This window comes from Schistocerca cancellata, chromosome 11, assembly GCF_023864275.1.
Source record: "Schistocerca cancellata isolate TAMUIC-IGC-003103 chromosome 11, iqSchCanc2.1, whole genome shotgun sequence".
Lineage (NCBI taxonomy): Eukaryota > Metazoa > Arthropoda > Insecta > Orthoptera > Acrididae > Schistocerca > Schistocerca cancellata.
This window is the reverse complement of record NC_064636.1, coordinates 42,482,090-42,502,427: the sequence shown is the minus strand read 5'-3', so window position 1 is coordinate 42,502,427 and position 20,338 is coordinate 42,482,090. Positions and strand designations below refer to the sequence as shown.

General features: G+C 42.0%; 1 protein-coding gene across 1 annotated transcript in view; it reads right to left on the bottom strand.

The window, feature by feature from the left end:
- The window catches only part of LOC126108164 (uncharacterized), a 193,784-nt gene that overhangs the window by 77,519 nt on the left and 95,927 nt on the right, over positions 1-20,338 (bottom strand). Inside the window, exon 11 of the mRNA XM_049913407.1 lies at positions 10,858-11,029. Coding sequence (XP_049769364.1) covers positions 10,858-11,029 — 172 coding nt within the window. The remainder of the gene's footprint in view (positions 1-10,857; positions 11,030-20,338) is intronic.

Sequence of the window (20,338 nt, the reverse complement as noted above, 5' to 3'; positions counted from 1 at the left end):
CAAATAAGTAAAGTAAAACTAATATACCATCTGGTGAGCAAGATGTATGAGACATGCGAAATTCCCTCAGGCTTCAAGAAGAATATAATAATAGTAAGTGTTCAGCGTGACTTTCATACTAGTTATGGTGTGGATAAGAAATAATAATTCCAATCCCAAAGAAAGCAGATGTTGACAGATGTGAAAATTACCGGACTATCAGTTTAATAAGTCACGGCTGCAAAATACTAACGCGAATTCTTTACAGTCGAATGGAAAAACTGGTAGAAGCCGACCTCGGGGAAGATCAGTTTGGATTCCGTAGAAATGTTGGAACGCGTGAGGCAATACTGACCCTACGACTTATCTTAGAAGAAAGATTAAGGAAAGGCAAATCTACGTTTCTAGCATTTGTAGATTTAGAGAAAGCTTTTGACAATGTTGAGTGGAATACTTTCTTTCAAACTCTGAAGGTGGCAGGGGTAAAATACAGGGAGCGAAAGGCGACTTACAATTTGTACAGAAATGAGATGGCAGTTATAAGAGTCGAGGGACATGAAAGGGAAGCAGTGGTTGGGAAGGGAGTGAGACAGGGCTGTAGCCTCTCCCCGATGCTATTCAATCTGTATATTGAGCAAGCAGCAAAGGAAACAAAAGAAAAGTTTGGAGTAGGCATGAAAATCCACGGAGAAGAAATAAAAACTTTGCGGTTCGCCGAAGACATTGTAATTCTGTCAGAGACGGCAAAGGACTTGAAAGAGCAGTTGAACGGAATGGACAGTGTTTTGAAGGGAGGGTACAAGATGAACATCAACAAAAGCAAAACGAGGATAATGGAATGTAGTCGAATTAAGTCGGGTGATGCTGAGGGAATTAGATTAGGAAATGAGACACTTAAAAGTAGTAAAGGAGTTTTGCTATTTGGGGAGCAAAATAACTGATGATGGTCGAAGTAGTGAGGATATAAAATGTAGACTGCCAATGGCAAGGAAAGCGTTTCTGAAGAAGAGAAATTTGTTAACATCGAGTATTGATTTAGGTGTCAGGAAGTCGTTTCTGAAAGTATTTGTATGGAGTGTAGCCATGTATGGAAGTGAAACGTGGACGATAAATAGTTTGGACAAGAAGAGAATAGAAGCATTTGAAATGTGGTGCTACAGAAGAATGCTGAAGATTAGATGGGTAGATCAAATAACTAATGAGGAGGTATTGAATAGAAATGGGGAGGAGAGGAGTTTGTGGAACAACTTGACTACAAGAAGGGATCGGTTGGTAGGACATGTTCTGCGGCATTAAGGGATCACCAATTTAGTACTGGAGGGCAGTGTGGAGGGTAAAAATCGTAGAGGGAGACCAAGAGATGAATACACTAAGCAGATTCAGAAGGATGTAGGTTGCAGTAAGTACTGGGAGATGAAGAAGCTTGCACAGGATAGGGTAGCATGGAGAGCTGCATCAAACCAGTCTCAGGACTGAAGACCACGACAACAACAGCAACAATTTACCACCAAGAAACTTGAAAAATTACATACAGTATAATCAAAACTTTCTATTATTAATCCAATTAGGAAGCTTTGTAAAATAATACAAATTACTATTTATATCAGATGACTTTACACTCCTGCATCTTCAAGTGCCTCACCATTACTGAGATCCTTAAGCAGACATAGTGTGACAAAATATTCTACTCGATTCACAACATATACGAGACAGGCAAAATACCCTCACACATCAAGGAGAATGTAATAATTTTACTTCCAAAGAAGTGTGAATATTACAAAACCATTAGTCTAATAAGTTACAGCTTGCAAAATGACACTGTTTACTGAAGAATTAAAAAATTGATAGAAGCCAACCTCAGGCAAGATCAGTAGGACTCTATGGAAGTGTGGGAACACGTGAGGCAAAACTAACTCTGCAGTGTATCCGAAAACACAAACTGAAGAAAGACAATTCTACATTAGTATTTGTACAATAGAGAAAGTTTTTGATGCTGTTGACAGGATCAAACACTTTGAAATTTTGTAGTTAGCACAGGTCTAATACAATGAGTAAAAAGTTAGCTACAACTTGTACAGAAACCACACTGCAGTTATATGAGGCAAAGGGCATGAAAGGGAAGAAGTTATTGAAGAGGGAGTGAGACAGGGTTGTACCCTACCCCACCTGTTATTCAATTTGTACAATGAGCAAGCAGTAAACGAAACCAAGGGAGAAGAAAAAAAAAAAACAACTTTTGAGTTTTGTCGATGGTACTGGAATTCTGTGAGAGAGGACGAAGGCCATGAAAGAGCAAGTGAACAGAATGGATAGTGAGAACTTTTAACATTACAGAGAATCAGCAATCATGAATAATTTAATGATTATTTATGATTGTTAATGATTATTATTGGACCATGCCTACGTAGGAAGTTTGTAGTTTTAGTGTGTTCCGAAGAAGGTGTGGTTATCCACGCCAAAACCTAGGTCAACATCCGGTTCCAATTTGCAATCGATGCGAATTCTTTATAATCATTAGAATGGATAGTGTTTTGAAAAGAAGCTGCAAAAAAAGACATCAGCCAAAGTAAAAGAAGGGTAATGTCAAGAGGTGTAAGCCAATCAGGCAATGCTGAGGGAATTAGTTTAGGAAATGGGGCACTACAAGTAGCAGGTAAATTTTGTTATTTGGGCAGCAAACTGATGATGTCTGAAATAAATGTAAAATTGAGGCCTATAATACAAAGAAATGCAGTTCTGAAACAGAGAAATTTGTTAAAATCAATTATACTCTAAGAAAAAAAAAGATGCACCAAGAAGGATTTGTCTGACTGGGATGGAAATCAGTAGATACGAGGCATGTTCTTTAAGGTACGTTTGAACGTAAGTACACAATGAAAGGTTATTTGAAAAAAGTAAATTTATTTCTAGAAAGTACTGGTACAAACTTCACTCTATTTTTTGACATAGTTGCCAAGTTTGTTCAAATATGTATCATACCTCTCAACTAATTTTAAATTACCCTCTTCATAAAAGCTTGCCACCTGCTTCAATAACCAAGAGTTCACTGCCGTTTTCACATTGTCGTCGTCATTGTAACGGTTGCCAATGAGGTGGAGGAACAGATGGTAATCGCTCGGCGCAAGGTCAGAACTGTAGGGTGGGTGGTCTAAAATTTCCCAGCCAAAACAGTGCAATAACTCGTGGGTCTGACCTGCAGTGTGAGGTCTTGCATTGTCATGGAGAAGGACAATTCGCTTTGTCAGCATGCCATGTCTTTTGTTTTGAATCGCTCTGTGTAGCTTTCTCAGGGTTTGGCAGTATGCTCCTGCATTGATAGTGGTTCCTCGTTGTACGAAGTCGACCAACGAAACATGTTGCCTGTCCCAAAACACTGACACCATGATTTTGCGCTGGGACAGGGTCTGTTTGGCCTTCACCTTTACAGCCGAGTTTGTGTGTCTCCATTCCATGCCCTGTTGCTTCCCGGGCGTGACATGCGAAACCCACGTTTCGTCTCCAGTTATGATCTGACTCGAGAAGCCGTCGTCACCTTCTTCGTGATAATGAGTCAAGAACTTCATCGCACACTCAAATCCTTGGTTTTTGTGGTCCTCTGTTAGGAGTTTCAGGACCCAACAGCAGCACACTTTCCTAAACTTTAGGTGTTCAGAAACAATGTTGTAAAGCACTGATATCGACACGTCAGGAAATTAATTTGAGAGACCTGTTATTGTGAAGCTCCTGTTCTCACGAAGCCTCTCTTCAACTGAAGCCACCAAATCGTCTGTAACCAGCCCTCATCATGGACGTTGTCACGGCCATATTTGAATTCTCGTACCCACTTACGCACTTTGCTTTCACTTATAACAGTGTCACTATACACTTCGCAAATATGTCGATGAATTTCTGCAGCAGACAGGTTCCTTGCTGAGAAAAACCGTATCACTGAGCGGACCTCACACACGGCGGGCGAGCTGACAGTCTTAAACATTTTGAATGCACTGAACAGAGCCGTGCAGGTTAGCTACAGAGCTGAAACTGAGCACAGTTGTTCCCGAGGCATGCCGGGACATGATGCATGCTCTCGTGTTGGTATGTGTGCGAAATACTAGTGTCTACAACAAAACGAACCTTACTTAAAAAACATGCCTCATATGACATACAGGGCCATTACAAATGATTGAAGCGATTTCATAAATTCACTGTAGCTCCATTCATTGACATATGGTCACGACACACTACAGATACGTAGAAAAACTAATAAAGTTTTGTTCAGCTGAAGCCGCACTTCAGGTTTCTGCTGCCAGAGCGTTCGAGAGCGCAGTGAGACAAAATAGGGACAGGAGCCGAGAAAGTGTATGTCGTGCTTGAAATGCACTCACATCAGTCTGTCATTAACAGTGCAATGACACTTCAGGACGAAGTTCAACAAAGATCCACCAACTGCTAACTCCGTTCGGCGATGGTATGCGCAGTTTAAAGCTTCTGGATGCCTCTGTAAGGGGAAATCAACGGGTCGGCCTGCAGTGAGCGAAGAAACGGTTGAACGCGTGCGGGCAAGTTTCACGTGTAGCCCGTGGAAGTCGACGAATAAAGCGAGCAGGGAGCTAAACGTACCACAGCCGACGGTTTGGAAAATCTTACAGAAAAGGCTAAAGCAGAAGCCTTACCGTTTACAATTGCTACAAGCCCTGACACCCGATGACAAAGTCAAACGCTTTGAATTTTCAGCGCGGTTGCAACAGCTCAGGGAAGAGGATGCGTTCAGTGCGAAACATGTTTTCAGTGATGAAGCAACATTTTTCCTTAATGGTGAAGTGAACAGACACAATGTGCGAATCTGGGCGGTAGGGAATGCTCACGCATTCGTGCAGCAAATTCGCAATTCACCAAAAGTTAACGTGTTTTGTGCAATCTCAAGGTTTAAAGTTTACGGCCCCTTTTTCTTCTGCGAAAAAAACATTACAGGACACGTGTATCTGGACATGCTGGAAAATTGGCTCACGCCACAACTGGAGACCGACAGCGCCAACTTCATCTTTCAACAGGATGGTGCTCCTCTGCACTTCCATTGTGATGTTCGGCATTTCTTAAACAGGAGATTGGAAAACCAATGGATCGGCCGTGGTGGAGATCACGATCAGCAATTCGTGTCACGGCCTCCACGCTCTCCCGACTTAACCCTGTGCGATTTCTTTCTGTGGGGTTATGTGAAAGATTCAGTGTTTAAACCTCCTCTACCAAGAAACGTGCCAGAACTGCGAGCTCGCACCAACGATGCTTTCCAACTCATTGATGGGGACGTGCTGCGCCGAGTGTGGGAGGAACTTGATTATCGGCTTGATGTCTGCCAAATCACTAAAGGGGCACATATCAAACATTTGTGAATGCCTAAAAAAACTTTTTGAGTTTTTGTATGTGTGCGCAAAGCATTGTGAAAATATCTCAAATAATAGAGTCATTGTAGAGCTGTGAAATCGCTTCAATCATTTGTAATAACCCTGTACATGTACGGACAAGTAAAGGATTACAGTTTCAGAAGAATTTGTTGATTTATTGAACAGAAAGAACTTTACAAGCTGAGCAAGTCAATAATGCATTGGTCCATCTTTGGCACTTATGCAAGCTGTTAATCAGCTTGGCATTGTCTGATAGAGTTATTTTGTTCTCCTAAGGGATACTGTGCTAAATTCTGTCCAGTTGGTGTCTTAGGTTACCAAAATCCCAAGATGGTTGGAAGACTCTGCCCATAAAGCTCCAAACGTTCTCACTCGGGGAGAGATCCAGCGACATTGCTGGCCAAGATAGGATTTGGCAAGCACAAATACAAGGAGTAGAAATTCTTGCCGTGCACAGAAGGGCATTATCTTGCTGAAATGTAAGCCTAGGATGGTTTTCTGTGAAGGGCAATAGAACGATGCACAGAGTATCATCTGTATACCTCTGTTCTTTAAGGTTACCATGGATGACAACCAAAGGGGTCCTGCTATGAAAATAAAATGTCACTCCAGTCCACCATTCCAGGTTCTCAGGCTGTACAGTAAGCGACAGACAGGTTAGTATCCCACTGCTGTCCAGGGTTTTTCCAGACACGTCTTCGCGAGTCACTGGGGCTAAGATCGAATTAGGATTCATCACTGAAGAAGTGTGACTCATCACTGAAGACAATTCTACCCCAGTCAATGAGATTTCAGGCTGAAAATGTGTCTAGAGATGCTCTGGACAGGAGCAGGATACCAATCTGACTGTTGCTCGTCATACGGCCCAACAACCAGAAGTGGTGGTCAGCGGTGCCATTTCATTTCATAGCAAGAAACATATGGTTGTCATCTGCAGTATCCTTACAATACTGTGGTACTTTGTATAACACCCCAAATACGAGGGTGAGTCAAATGAAAACCTTAAATGTGTAATAACAAATCAAAATTTCGCGCCGTTAATCCTGTAAGTTGGTAAGCGTGCTACAAACAGCGTGCAGAATGGCCTGTAGGTGGCAGCATAGTGCAGATGCACACATACCGTCCCAGCATCAGTATAAAGATGGCCGCCCCACTTGCGACTTGCACCAGGGAAGAACAGCATTCTGTTATTCGGTTTTTGCGTAGTGAAGGTGTGAAACCTACTGAAATTCATCGAGGAATGAAGGTTCAGTACGGTGATGCATGTTTGTCACAGCAGCAAGTCTGCGAATGGAGTCGGAAGTTTGCAAATGGTGTGACTTCAGTGGAAGATGCTCCTCGTCCAGGTCAGGCACAACGAGTTGTGACTCCACAGAACATTGAAGCCATAGTGAAGGAAAACCGCCGAGTGACAATGAATGAGATTGCAGCATGTTTACAGATTAGTCACAGGTCAGCACACCACATTGTGCACGATGTGCTCCAGTTTCACAAAGTGTCTGCAAGATGGGTGACACGGCAGCTGACTCCTGAAATGAGAAAACGACGTGCTGATGCTCGTGAAGAACTTTTACGGCGCTTTGAATGACAAGGTGATGGCTTCCTTGCAGGAATCGTTCCTGGGGACGAAACCTGGGTTCATTTCCACCAACTGGAAATGAAGAAAGTGAACAAGGAATGGCACCATTCCTCGTCACCAAAACCAAAGACATTCCGAACAGAACCATCAGCAGGGAAAGTTATGCTGATTCTCTATTGGGACGAAAAAGATGTCATTTTGGAGCATTACGTGCCTAGAGGGACCACTGTCACCAGTGCATCATACACAGATCTCCTAAAAAAATCATTTGCATCCTGCTATCAAATCAAAGCGACGTGGATTGCTGTCAGCAGGTGTCCTTTTGCAACGTGACAATGCGAGGCCCCACACTGCCCGTACAACAGCTGCAACAATCAGAGACCTGCGTTTTGAGTGTCTTCCTCATCCACCATACTCACCAGACCTTGTCCCCAAGTGATTTCCGTATGTTTGGACCACTCAGAGACGCAATGGAAGGAAATAAGTTCCGTTCTGATGAAGAGGTACGCCACGCTGTGCACGAGTGGTTGCACGGACTACCAAAAGAATTTTTTTCTAAAGGACTTTATGCACTTTGTAAGCGCTGGAGGACTTGCATTGAGCGTGGGGGAGATTATGTTGAAAAGGGATACAGCTTTGTACCACTTCTGCACAGTAAATAATATTTAAAAAAATATTTAAGGTTTTCATTTGACTCACCCTCATATCTAGAGTCCCTAATGACTTCCCTTTGGTAGCAAAAGATATTAAAAAAATTGGTTATTCTGACCTTGACCGGAGCTACTGATGACAAAATATTATCGCTATTGAAAGTTTGACTAACAGAAATACCATGTAACTAACAACGTTTATTACAAGGAAAGAACTAAATGAAAGACTATCAGATGATGCGAAGCATGAAACTCTAAATAAAGAATTCAAAATGTATGCCTTATGAAGATTAACACCTAGTCAAGATAAAGTGATCAGAGATAACATTTATCCAAGAAGCATCTTCTTCCTGCCGGTTAAATTTCGCATCTGTAGCACGTCATCTTCGTGGTGTAGCAATTTTAATGGCCAGTAGTGTATGCTTCCCCTGACTTTTGTAAGCTCAGTGTAAGATGCCACTGAAGATGGGGACGTGCCTGATATTAGTCTGGCAATTAAATAAAATATAAGTAGTACACCATATTGTTCACTGTAAAACGTACAGTATAACCCCGGATTTACATTCCCAGAATTAACATTTTCCCACCATTTGCGTCATTTTTTATTACCCCCATCAAGTTTCCTATGTGCACAACGTTAATTCACACTCAATTTAGTGTCAAGATATTTATAATTTTCTTGTTATTGAAGCTTTATGAAAAGAAGTTCACAGAGAGGAGACTGACATAAAATGACACTGGCACAATGTTGGCCATCGAGCAGTGTTTACAAACATTACGTAGTTACGTTTCTCGACACCACTGTGCCCTACTTAGCATATTTGAATCAGTAAATTTGTAAATGTTGGAACAACTCGTCCCTTACCTCCTGCTGCTGCCAAGCTCTACTCGGCTTGGTGAGCGATGGGGATATCGTGACCAAACACAACCATTTCCAAACTATCTCTAATGCACATGTACAGTTTCATGATTGTTGTGATCATCACCAATCTTGTTGAACCATGTTTTGCGTGTTTTGTCACCTGGGTCACTTGTAGTGCTAGTTGACACCTTCACTCACTTTGCGTTGCACAAATGGTTTGGTCTAAACACAGCGCCAGTTAAATATTTTTTTTTTCAAGAGCAAAACAAGTTCTGAGAATTTATTCACATTGTGAAGTGCAATACTTACATATGTATTTTTTGTGATGATACACAAACAGACAATGTGATAGTGTGTGTGTGTGTGTGTGTGTTGTTTTCTACATAACTGAGGAGGCACAGTACCTGGTAACTTCAAACAGATGACTACAGTGCAAGAGATGCAGAACAACATGTACACAAACACCAAACAAAATATTTAAGTAAATATTTGCACTTGACAACGAGAAAAAATCCTAGAAATGTGTTGTGCTACGCATGAAAAAGTACACTACTGACGATTAAAATTGCTACACCAGGAAGGTGACGTGCTAAAGACGCGAAATTTAACTGACAGGAAGAAGATGCTGTGATATGCAAATGATTAGCTTTTCAGAGCTTTCACACAAGGTTGGCGCTGGTGGCGACACCTACAATGTGCTGACATGAGGAAAGTTTCCAACCGATTTCTCATATACAAACAGCAGTTGACCGGCATTGCCTGGTGAAATGTTGCTGTGATGCCTCATGTAAGGAGGAGAAATGCGTACCGTCACGTTTCTGACTTTGATAAAGGTCGGATTGTAGCATATTGCGATTGCGATTGCGATTTATCGTATCATGACACTGCTGCTCGCGTTGGTCGAGATCCAATGACTGTTAGCAGAATATGGAATTGGTGGGTTGAAGAGGGTAATACGGAATGCCGTGCTGGATCCCAACGGCCTCGTATCACTAGCAGTCGAGATGACAGGCATTTTAATCTGCACGGCTGTAATGGATCGTGCAGCAACGTCTCGATCCCTGAGTCGACAGATGGGGACGTTTCCAAGACAACAACCATCTGCAAGAACAGTTCGACGACGTTTGCAGCAGCACGGACTATCAGCTCGGAGACCGTGGCTGCGGTTACCCTTGACGTTGCATCACAGACAGGAGTGTCTGCGATGGTGTACTCGATGACGAACCTGGTTGCACGAACGGCAAAACGTCATTTGTTCAGATGAATCCAGGTTCTGTTTACAGCACCACGATGGCCGCATCCGTGTTTGGCGACATCGCAGTAAACGCACATTGGAAGCATGTATTCCTCATCGCCATACTGGCGTATCACCCGGTGTGATGGTATGGGGTGCCTTTGGTTACACGTCTCTGTCACCTCTTGTTTGCACTGACGGCACTTTGAACAGTAGATGTTACATTTCAGATGTGTTATGACCCATGGCTCTACCCTTCATTCGATCCCTGTGAAACCCTACATTTCAGCAGGATAATGCACGACCGTATGTTGCAGTTCATGTACGGGCCTTTTTGGATACAGAAAATGTTCCCCTGCTGCCCTGAGCACATTCCTCAGATCTCTCACCAATTGAAAACGTCTGGTCAATGGTGGCCGAGCAACTGGCTCGTCACAATACGCCAGTCACTACTCTCGATAAACTGTGGTATTGTGTTGAAGCTGCACGGGCAGCTGTACCTGTACACGCCATCCAAGCTCTGTTTGACTGAATGCCCAGGTATATCGAGGCCGTTATTACGGCCAGAGGTGGTTGTTCTGGGTACTGATTTCTCAGGATCTATGCACCCAAATTGCATGAAAATGTAATCACATGTCAGTTCTAGTATAATATATTTGTCCAGTGAATATCTGTTTATCATCATCATTTCTTGTTGGTGTAACATTTTTAATGGCCAGCAGTGTATGTAACTTCTGCAGTGTTTCACTATTTAAATAATGAGTGACAGCTGGAGGATTTCCAAAAACATCGATAATGACATATGAAATCAAGTCAAACGTTTCTACTTCCCAGACAGTTATCAGTTCCAATAACATCAGCAGTTTTTTTTAGATAATAGACCTTTATTAGACAAGAAACAAGTCCCAGACAAGTATTTTGATGCCTATAATCTACATATACATAAAGTGTGTAAATGAAAGTGGGTATCCTATATGTAACTTTTACAGCTTAAAATGTTATTTCCCAAATTTTTCACCATTTTTTTGAAGTCCTTTAAAAAGTGTAAAAGAGGGTTTACACTGTATATGTAACTCATGACACGTTTTCAGTATGAGAGAAGGTTGGGTTTGTCAGTACAGTAAACATTCTTAAACCGATGGTAGGACAACCGAGAGTCAGAGGTCACCCACCTGGTGCACAGCCTCCTCGTATATGGTGGGGGTGGAGGTGCGCTCCGAAACGGAGTGGCTGCGGATGCCGGCGACGGTGTTGCGGTACGGCGCGCCGCGCACGAACGGCTGCTGCTGGACGTCGTACAGCTCCGGCAGCACGGCGCCCCGCGGCAAGCTCAGGCTCAGGCTCCTGCAGGCGACAGCCAGCGTCACTTTTGTAAACAAAGCACCCGACATCTCTACCGTACACTCGGTACAGCTCGACTGCACAGGGGTCCAATATACGCGGGAAGGGAACACGCTTCTGTACGCCGTTAGGCTACACCTATTCCCGACCCTTCACCACACGATTAGTACTCGGCACAGCCTGCTCCGTTCCTGTCACAGGCTTATCGTATTCCGCCAGACCCGAGACCACCTGTGAAATTAGCCACGGCACGCATCAGCTCTGTTTTAACTACTGTGAGGAGTCATTGAAAAGTAACAGGATCTTTTTTTTTTTTATTTCATGAGCTTTGTAGAGCTGATTTTCAATTTTTTTTTATTTTGTTGGTTCACATGCCCCTGATGTATGTTTGCATTTTCAAGTGTTTTAAAAATTTCATTTATTGTTGACAGTTGAAAAGGTTATATGAGTTTGGAGCGCCCGGAGAAATTTCACTTTCGGAAAAAAATGGATCAAAGATTAAAATTTGCTTGAAAAATGGAATAAGATGCAGAACCGTATCTGAAATGTTGACCATGGCTTTTGGTAAGAGTTTAGAGAGCCAGGCAAAATTTCACTTTTGGAAAAAATGGATCAAAGATTTTGCATTAAATTTTGCTTGAAAAATGGAATAAGGTGCAGAACCATTTTTGAAATGTTGACCATGGCTTTTGGTAAGTCTACCACAAATAAGACAAGAGTTTACAAGTAGTACAAACATTTCAAAGAGGGTCGAGAAGACGGTGAAGACGATGACCACCCAGGATGCCCTAACACATAAATTACAGATGACACTGTGGAAGAAGTAAAGAAAACAGTTCTGGAAAGTTGCCGTATCACCACTAGAGAGATTGCTGATGATGACACCATACTGTTTGGCTTATGAGAAGCAATTATTTGGATGTTTTGGGCATAAAACATGTACCAGCTAAGTTTATTCCAAAATTGTTGAATTTTGACCAAAAACACCATCGCACAGACATTGCTCAGGAACTGCCAAATGAAGTTGACAACAGTCCACAACTTCTAAAGGTTGTAACAGATGACGAATTGTGGGTATACGAGTATGACACTGAAACAGAGGCCCAATCGTACCGATGGAAACTGCCGGTAGAAACGGCCGAAAAAAAATCGACAACTTCTATCAGATGGGAAGTTCTTCTAGCTATTTTCTTCCTTTACAATGGGATAGAGCACCATGAGTTCCTCTCATATGGTTGTACAGTTGATATAGAATACTACCTGGAAGTTTTGCTCCACTGGCATGGAGCAGTTCAAAGAAAACAACTAGGACTGTGGCAGAACAACTCGTGGAAATTGCATCATGATAATGCTACCATTCACACCTCAGTGCTTGTTCATGATCTTTTGGTGAAAAACAAAACCATTATGTTGCCTCAGCCACCGTATACACTGGACATAGCCCCCTGCAACTTCTTTCTATTCCAGAGGCAGAAGAGAACCACAAAAGGATATCACTTTGCCACCACCGGTGACATAAAAACGGAATCATTGAAGGAGATTAACAGCCTAATGAAAATTGAGTTCCAGACTTTCCAGGATGGGAAAAAGTGCTGGCACAATTGTGTTATATCTGAAGGAGACAAAATTGATGTTGATGAATAAACAAACATTCTTTAAAAAAGAAAAATTCTGTTACTTTTTGATCACGCCACGTCCACAGCATTTTTATGCGGATGTGACCATCAACCAGCTGCCCACTTGATTTAGTGGCCTCCTCCAAAATGGAATTGACACGGTTGAGCATAGGTAATTCCAATTTTTGAGAAGTGCTATTGATATGATGCACACAACTGTAGGTCTATATCACTAACATCAGTCCACTGTATAATTCCACAACATACAGGGTGCGGCAAAAAACAGTTAACAGAAAATGAAGAACAGCGTTTTGTAGCTTTGATGCTTTATACAAAAGAATCGGCCCAACTGAAATTGTTGAAAGTGTCCTCCTTTCCTAGTCATTTAATACATCGTTCAAAGACAAATTTACATATCACATCACGTAACTTCCTGTTGTTACCTGAAATTTTTTCAAATTTTTGTTCAATAAAATTCCTTATATGCTGCAGGTTTAATAGTTCTGTAGTGAAAACATTGTCTTTCAGTGCTCCCTCCCCCCACACACAAACACACATCAATATCGCATGGTCTAAGACCCTGTGACCTTGGAGACCAATTGATTTTACCCCACTTTCCTATCCACTTTTGAAAACTGCCATCCAAAGATACACATACATATGATCTATAGTATGATAGAGCACCACCTTAATACTAGATGAGGTTGTTTCATACAGCTTCAAATCCAGGTGTTCCGTCTAACTCAGTGATAACTTCTCTTAACATTTCAAGGTAGTTTCCCGCAGTCATGGTTCCAAGTAATACAAAAAGCTCCTAGCATTGCTTTGCTGCATATCGGAACCCCGACCGTAACTCCAGGGACATTTAACTCCTCCTCAATAACAAATCACAGATTTTCAGAAGAAAAACACGCGTAATTGTATTTGTTGATTCTATCGTTTAACTTAAAATTTGTTTCATCAGACCACAGGATTGTTTTGTAGGAGTTAGAATCATTTTCACTGCTGATCCTCAATCAGTGTCATCCTCATTTAGTGTATGTAACAATGTAGGCTTATAAGGATTCAGATGTAATATTTGTAACATTCTTCTTAAATTACTGTCAGAAAAATGTAGTTCCTCAGCATATCAGCCTTCGGCCAATAAGGCCTTTGTCAAAAACAGACAGCTTACACACACATACACTCACACAAACACAACTCGCACACACATGACCTCAGTCTCTGGCAGCCGAGACCACGCCAGAAACTGCGGTCATGTGTGTGAGTTGTGTTTGTGTGAGTGTGTGGTTGTGTATTTTGTCTATTTTTGACACAGGCCTTATTGGTTGAAAGCTCACTTTCCGACAGTTTTTTTGTTGTGCCTATCTGCGAATCAGCATCATCGCTATATGGTCAGTAGCAACTATCCTTTTCATAATATTCTTACATTCTATCTTGGATTTTCCATTGTTTTATTTAGTTCCTCAGAAGCTATTCTTGCACATTTTTCAGGTGATTCAACGGATGCCTGTGCAACAAGCTGCAGATTTTCTTCTGCAGTTACTAATTTAGGGCAGCCACTGCATAGTAAGTCAGCTGCAGAACTTGTCACCTGAAATGTTCAATGTACTTTGTAAATAGCTTCTTGCACGGTGGCTCTGAATGCAGAAACTTTTCAACAAAATATCTTCTTACAACTTCATAATTTTGATCAAATTTACAACATATTTGTATTAGATTAGGAAATGAGACACTTAAAGTAGTAAAGGAGTTTTGCTATTTGGGGAGCAAAATAACTGATGATGGTCGAAGTAGAGAGGATATTAAATGTAGACTGGCAATGGCAAGGAAAGCGTTTCTGAAGAAGAGAAATTTGTTAACATCGAGTATAGATTTAAGTGTCAGGAAGTCATTTCTGAAAGTATTTGTATGGAGTGTAGCCTTGTATGGAAGTGAAAGATGGACGGTAAATAGTTTGGACAAGAAGAGAATAGAAGCTTTCGAAATGTGGTGCTACAGAAGAATGTTGAAGATTAGTTGGGTAGATCACATAACTAATGAGGAGATATTGAACAGGATTGGGGAGAAGAGAAGTTTGTGACACAACTTGAGCAGAAGAAGGGATCGGTTGGTAGGACATGTTCTGAGGCAACAAGGGATCACCAATTTAGTATTGGAGGGCAGCGTGGAGGGTAACAATCGTAGGGGGAGACCAAGAGATGAATACACTAAGCAGATTCGGAAGGATGTAGGTTGCAGTAGGTACTGGGAGATGAAGAAGCTTGCACAGGATAGAGTAGCATGGAGAAGAGCTGCATCAAACCAGCCTCAGGACTGAAGACCACAACAACAACAACAACATATGTAAAGCAAATGTGCACTGTTCTGTTGACAATTTTCTATTTACATTGTACATTTATCACACTTAACAATGAATGCACGAATGATGCCAAGGATCAAAATGTAACTTGTTAACTACGAACCAGTCCTGCCGTCGCTCTTCGAACAAATTTTACTGCACACATGTTTCACAGTTTTTCTTTGTGGGAAATATTACTCAATTACTTGGCTAAAATTTGACCACAGACACAAATTCACAGTGGGTAAACTCAGTTATGCCACAGTCAGTATTTTACTCTCAGTGTTTTATAACAATGGCCAACAGCCTTGCTGCTGTGGTAACACCGCTCCCCGTCAGGTCACCAAAGTTAAGAGCTGTCGGGCTGGGCTAGCACTCGGGTGGGTGACCGTCCAGTCTGCCGAGCGCTGTCGGCAAGCGAGGTGCACTCAGCCCTCGTGAGGCAAACTGAGGAGCTACTCGACTGAAAAATAGCGGCTCCGATCTCGGAAACTGACATACGGCCGGGAGAGCGGTGTGCTGACCACACGACCCTCCATATCCGCATCCAGTGAGCCTGTGCGCTGAGGATGACACGGTGGCCGGTTGGTACAATTGGGCCTTCACGGCCTGTTTGGGAGGAGGTTAGTTTTCAGTATTATAACATTTATGGAGACTGAAAATCTCTGTAAGAGTTGGCATGAATTCCAGCAATAACAATCAACTGTAACTCCCTCCTTCTCCCATTTACATCACTTCTGTGGTGTCACCGCCAGACACCACACTTGCTAGGTGGTAGCCTTTAAATTGGCCGCGGTCCGCTAGTATATGTCGGACCCACGTGTCGCCACTGTCAGTGATTGCAGACCGAGCGCCGCCACACGGCAGGTCTAGAGAGACTTCCTAGCACTCGCCCCAGTTGTTCAGATGACTTTGCTAGCAATGCTACACTGACAAATACGCTCTCATTTACCGAGACGATAGTTAGCATAGCCTTCAGCTACGTCATTTGCTACGACCTAGCAAAGCGCCATTACCAGTGTATATTGAGATTGCACTTATGTATCATCAAGAGCGATGTACACCAATTATGGATTAAAGTTAAGTATTCCAGCAACTAAGTTCTTTTCTTACTAGACTCAACTACTTTACTGTTCCAGACCTCACGCCAGTCTGCGTGAGCTAAAAGCGTGCCTTTCGGCATCCTCGCATAGTGACTTGGCTGTCTTGCCAAGTCACAACAACTTCTGTTACTGTAATTTGATACATCTCAACACTTAATACCTCGTCTCCTGTCCAAAATTCATTATGCACCCGAGTTAACACCTACATCCAACATATGCACGCCAACTTATGACGTGCAGCACAAGACACTTCACGTACCCTACGGTATCATTTATTTACGCGTAAAGTAAACTCCGCCCCCAGCGCGTCCATCACAGCCATCTAAGCACTATGTCATCTGCTGGCAACGGCATCACCAGATGCATCTACATCTACATCTACATTTACATTTATACTCTGCAAGCCACCCAACGGTGTGTAGCGGAGAGCACTTTACGTGCCACTGTCATTATCTCCCTTTCCCGTTCCAGTCGCGTACGGTTCGCGGGAAGAACGACTGCCGGAAAGCCTCCGTGCGCACTCGAATATCTCTAATTTTATATTCGTGAGCTCCTCGGGAGATATAAGTAGGGGGAAGCAATATATTCGATACCTCATCCAGAAACGCACCCTCTCGAAACCTGGACAGCAAGCTACACCGCGATGCAGAGCGCCTCTCTTGCAGAGTCTGCCACTCGAGTTTGCTAAACATCTCCGTAACGCTATCACGCTTACCAAATAACCTTGTGACGAAACGCACCGCTCTTCTCTGGATCTTCTCCATCTCCTCTGTCAACCCGAACTGGTACGGATCCCACATTGATGAGCAATACTCTAGTATAGGTCGAACGAGTGTTTTGTAAGCCACCTCCTTTGTTGATGGACTACATTTTCTAAGGACTCTCCCAATGAATCTCAACCCGGTACCCGCCTTACCAACAATTAATTTTATGTGATCATTCCACTTCAAATCGTTCCGCACACATACTCCCAGATATTTTACAGAAGTAACTGTTACCAGTGTTTGTTCCACTATCATATAATATGCATATCATATGCAGTGTGGAGTGGTGTGGGATCAGCACACAACCGTCCCGGCCGTTGTCAGTTTCTGTGACCAGAACCACTACCCATCACAAGGAGAGGTGCGATAGACTTTTTGAAACTGTCTATACAGTGATGTGGGTTAAGATCTCGGGTCCCACACTGCAGCCATTTACCCTGGTGGGCCCTCATTTGTGGGTAACTGGCAAAAAAAAATTTGGAATTTTGTATGGTACTCAATAGCATTTAAAAAGTTGCAATTTGTAGTCTGGTTGTATGGTGTTATGGATAGGATAACAGCTTTGCTTGCAGGAGGTTGTGGGATCAAATCTTGTCAGATGCAGTAAGTTTTTTTTTTTTTTTCAAATCTTTATTTAATTAATTCTGATGTAATTTTTTAATTCCATTCCTTCGTCACATAATTTTAATCATAATATAAGCCTCTTCATTTACTCTCATTTTTCTTCCTATCATTCTTTCTCCATCTAAATCTTAGTTCAAGTGTTTTTAATCAATTTTATGTATTAATTTCAATTTAGTTTCTTTCGTTTTATCACCGTGGTTTTTCATTCACATTATTGCATTCATATTTCTCATTTTGCTTGAATTTCATTTTAGTTATAAACCCATCTTTCATATAAATTCTCATCTGCATTATTATGTCCATAGTGCAATAGGAATTTAGGTTATGTTTGAAATGTTTGTATGACTATTACTGTGAGAGGGGAGGAAAAAAAATTTAAAAAAAACTGCACATCTGGTAAGAAAAATACATTTTTGTCACCACTGCATAAATATAAATAAATTATTTTGTCTTTGTTTTTTAACTGATAGATCGGAATTTTAAAATAATTGAATATTTTAATAGGCAAATTTAGTTACATTCATATTCACAATAATTCTGATTGGAAAAGGAATGATATAAAGAAACAAATGAAAAAGTTCATGCAATGATTAAAATTATGCGACAATGGACTAGAAGTTAAAAATTACATTTAAACCAATTAATTGAATAAAAAGAATGATTGACATAATTTTGATAAAGATTTAAAAATAAAAAATTTGTGCGCCTGATGAGATACAGACCCACAATCTCCTCGATGTGAAGCCATTATCTTATCCGTTACACCACACAACCAGACTACAAAATGCAACTTTCATGCAAAATTTCGAATTATTTTTTGTCAATGACCCACAAGATTTCAAAGTACCTGATGGCTCAACACAAAAGTTTTGTCTCAAGTACAGATAGTGTTGAGGATCAGTGGACAAAGTTCAAAACCATAGTACAATATGCGTTAGATGAGTATGTGCCAAGCAAGATCGTAAGAGATGGAAAAGATCCACCGTGATGCAACAACCGAGTTAGAAAACTGCTGCGGAAGCAAAAGGAACTTCACAGCAAACATAAACATAGCCAAAGCCTTGCAGACAAACAAAAATTACGCGAAGCGAAATGTAATGTGAGGAGGGCCATGCGAGAGGCGTTCAATGAATTCGAAAGTAAAGTTCTATGTACTGACTTGGCAGAAAATCCTAAGAAATTTTGGTCTTACGTCAAAGCGGTAGGTGGATCAAAACAAAATATCCAGACACTCTGTGACCAAAATGGTACTGAAACAGAGGATGACAGACTAAAGGCCGAAATACTAAATGTCTTTTTCCAAAGCTGTTTCACAGAGGAAGACTGCACTGTAGTTCCTTCTCTAGATTGTCGCACAGACGACAAAATGGTAGATATCGAAATAGACGACAGAGGGATAGAGAAACAATTAAAATCGCTCAAAAGAGGAAAGGCCTCTGGACCTGATGGGATACCAGTTCGATTTTACACAGAGTACGCGAAGGAACTTGCCCCCCTTCTTGCTGCGGTGTACCGTAGGTCTCTAGAAGAGCGTAGCGTTCCAAAAGAAGGGCACAGATTATCCCTATTTTCAAGAAGGGACGTCAAACAGATGTGCAGAACTATAGACCTATATCTCTAACGTCTATCAGTTGTAGAATTTTGGAACACGTATTATGAGGGCTATCCACAAAGTACATTACGTTTTCGTTTGTGTCCGTTAGGGGCGGGGCTAGCGCGGCCATCTTGGTGTCATGGCATTCCGCCGCTCAGTCGGCATCCTGCCATGCTAGTGAGAGGTTCGTGCTGTACTTCGTTGAGTTACTGTGACAGTTTGATATGTCAGCATTAATTGAAAATGCCACGAAGTGTGAAGTGCGTGCCGTAATAAGGTTTCTGACTGCAAAAAACTGTACACTGATAGAAATCGATTGGCAGCTTTGTGAAGTGTATGGGGACAACATAATCACTGAAGGTGGAGTGCTTCAATGGGTCATAAATTTTAAAAATGGCCGAAGTGACGTTCACGACGAAGAGTGAAGTTGAAGACCCAGCATAGTGACTGCCGAACTTGTCGAAAAAGTCGATGCCGCGGTCCGTGAAAACCGTAATTTCACAATAACGGAACTCTCTATGAGTTTTCCATAAATTTCACGAAGTTTGTTGCACAAAATTGTTACCGAAAAGCTCGGTTACCACAAGTTTTGTGCAAGATGGTTACCAAAAATCTTGACAGAGATTCACAAAAATCAGCGAATGGCTACAGCGTTAACGTTTTTGGACGCTTACGAGAAAGATGGTGACTCATTATTTGATCACATCATTACTGGTGACGAAACGTGGGTTAAGTGTGTAAACTGCAAGACAAAATTGTAGTCGATGCAGTGGGGGCACACAAATTCCTCCCAAAAACCCAAGAAATGCATGCAGACAATGTCAGCAAGGAAGGTGATGGCAACTGTCTTTTGGGACAGAAAAGGTGAGATTTTTGTGGATTTCCTGGAAAGGGGCACTACAATAAACTCTCAAAGGTATTGTCAAACTCTGCACAACTTCAGAAGAGCAATACAAAACAAGCGCAGGGGAAAGTTGGGCTCAAAGATCTTGCCGATTCACGACAACGCCCGGGCCCACACGGCAAACGCCACTCGTGAAATTCTCGGATCTTTTAAGTGGGAGTTGTTTACTCATCCGCCGCACAGTTCCGACCTGGCACTGAGCGACTTCCACATATTCCCAGCAATGAAGAAATGGTTGGCTATGCAGCGTTTTGATGACGACGCACAGCTTCAAGAAGAGGTAACCACGTGGTTGAAGGTGCAGTGTCCGAATTTTACGATGAAGGAATTTCCGAGCTCGTCCATGCTACGATAAGTGCCTTAATT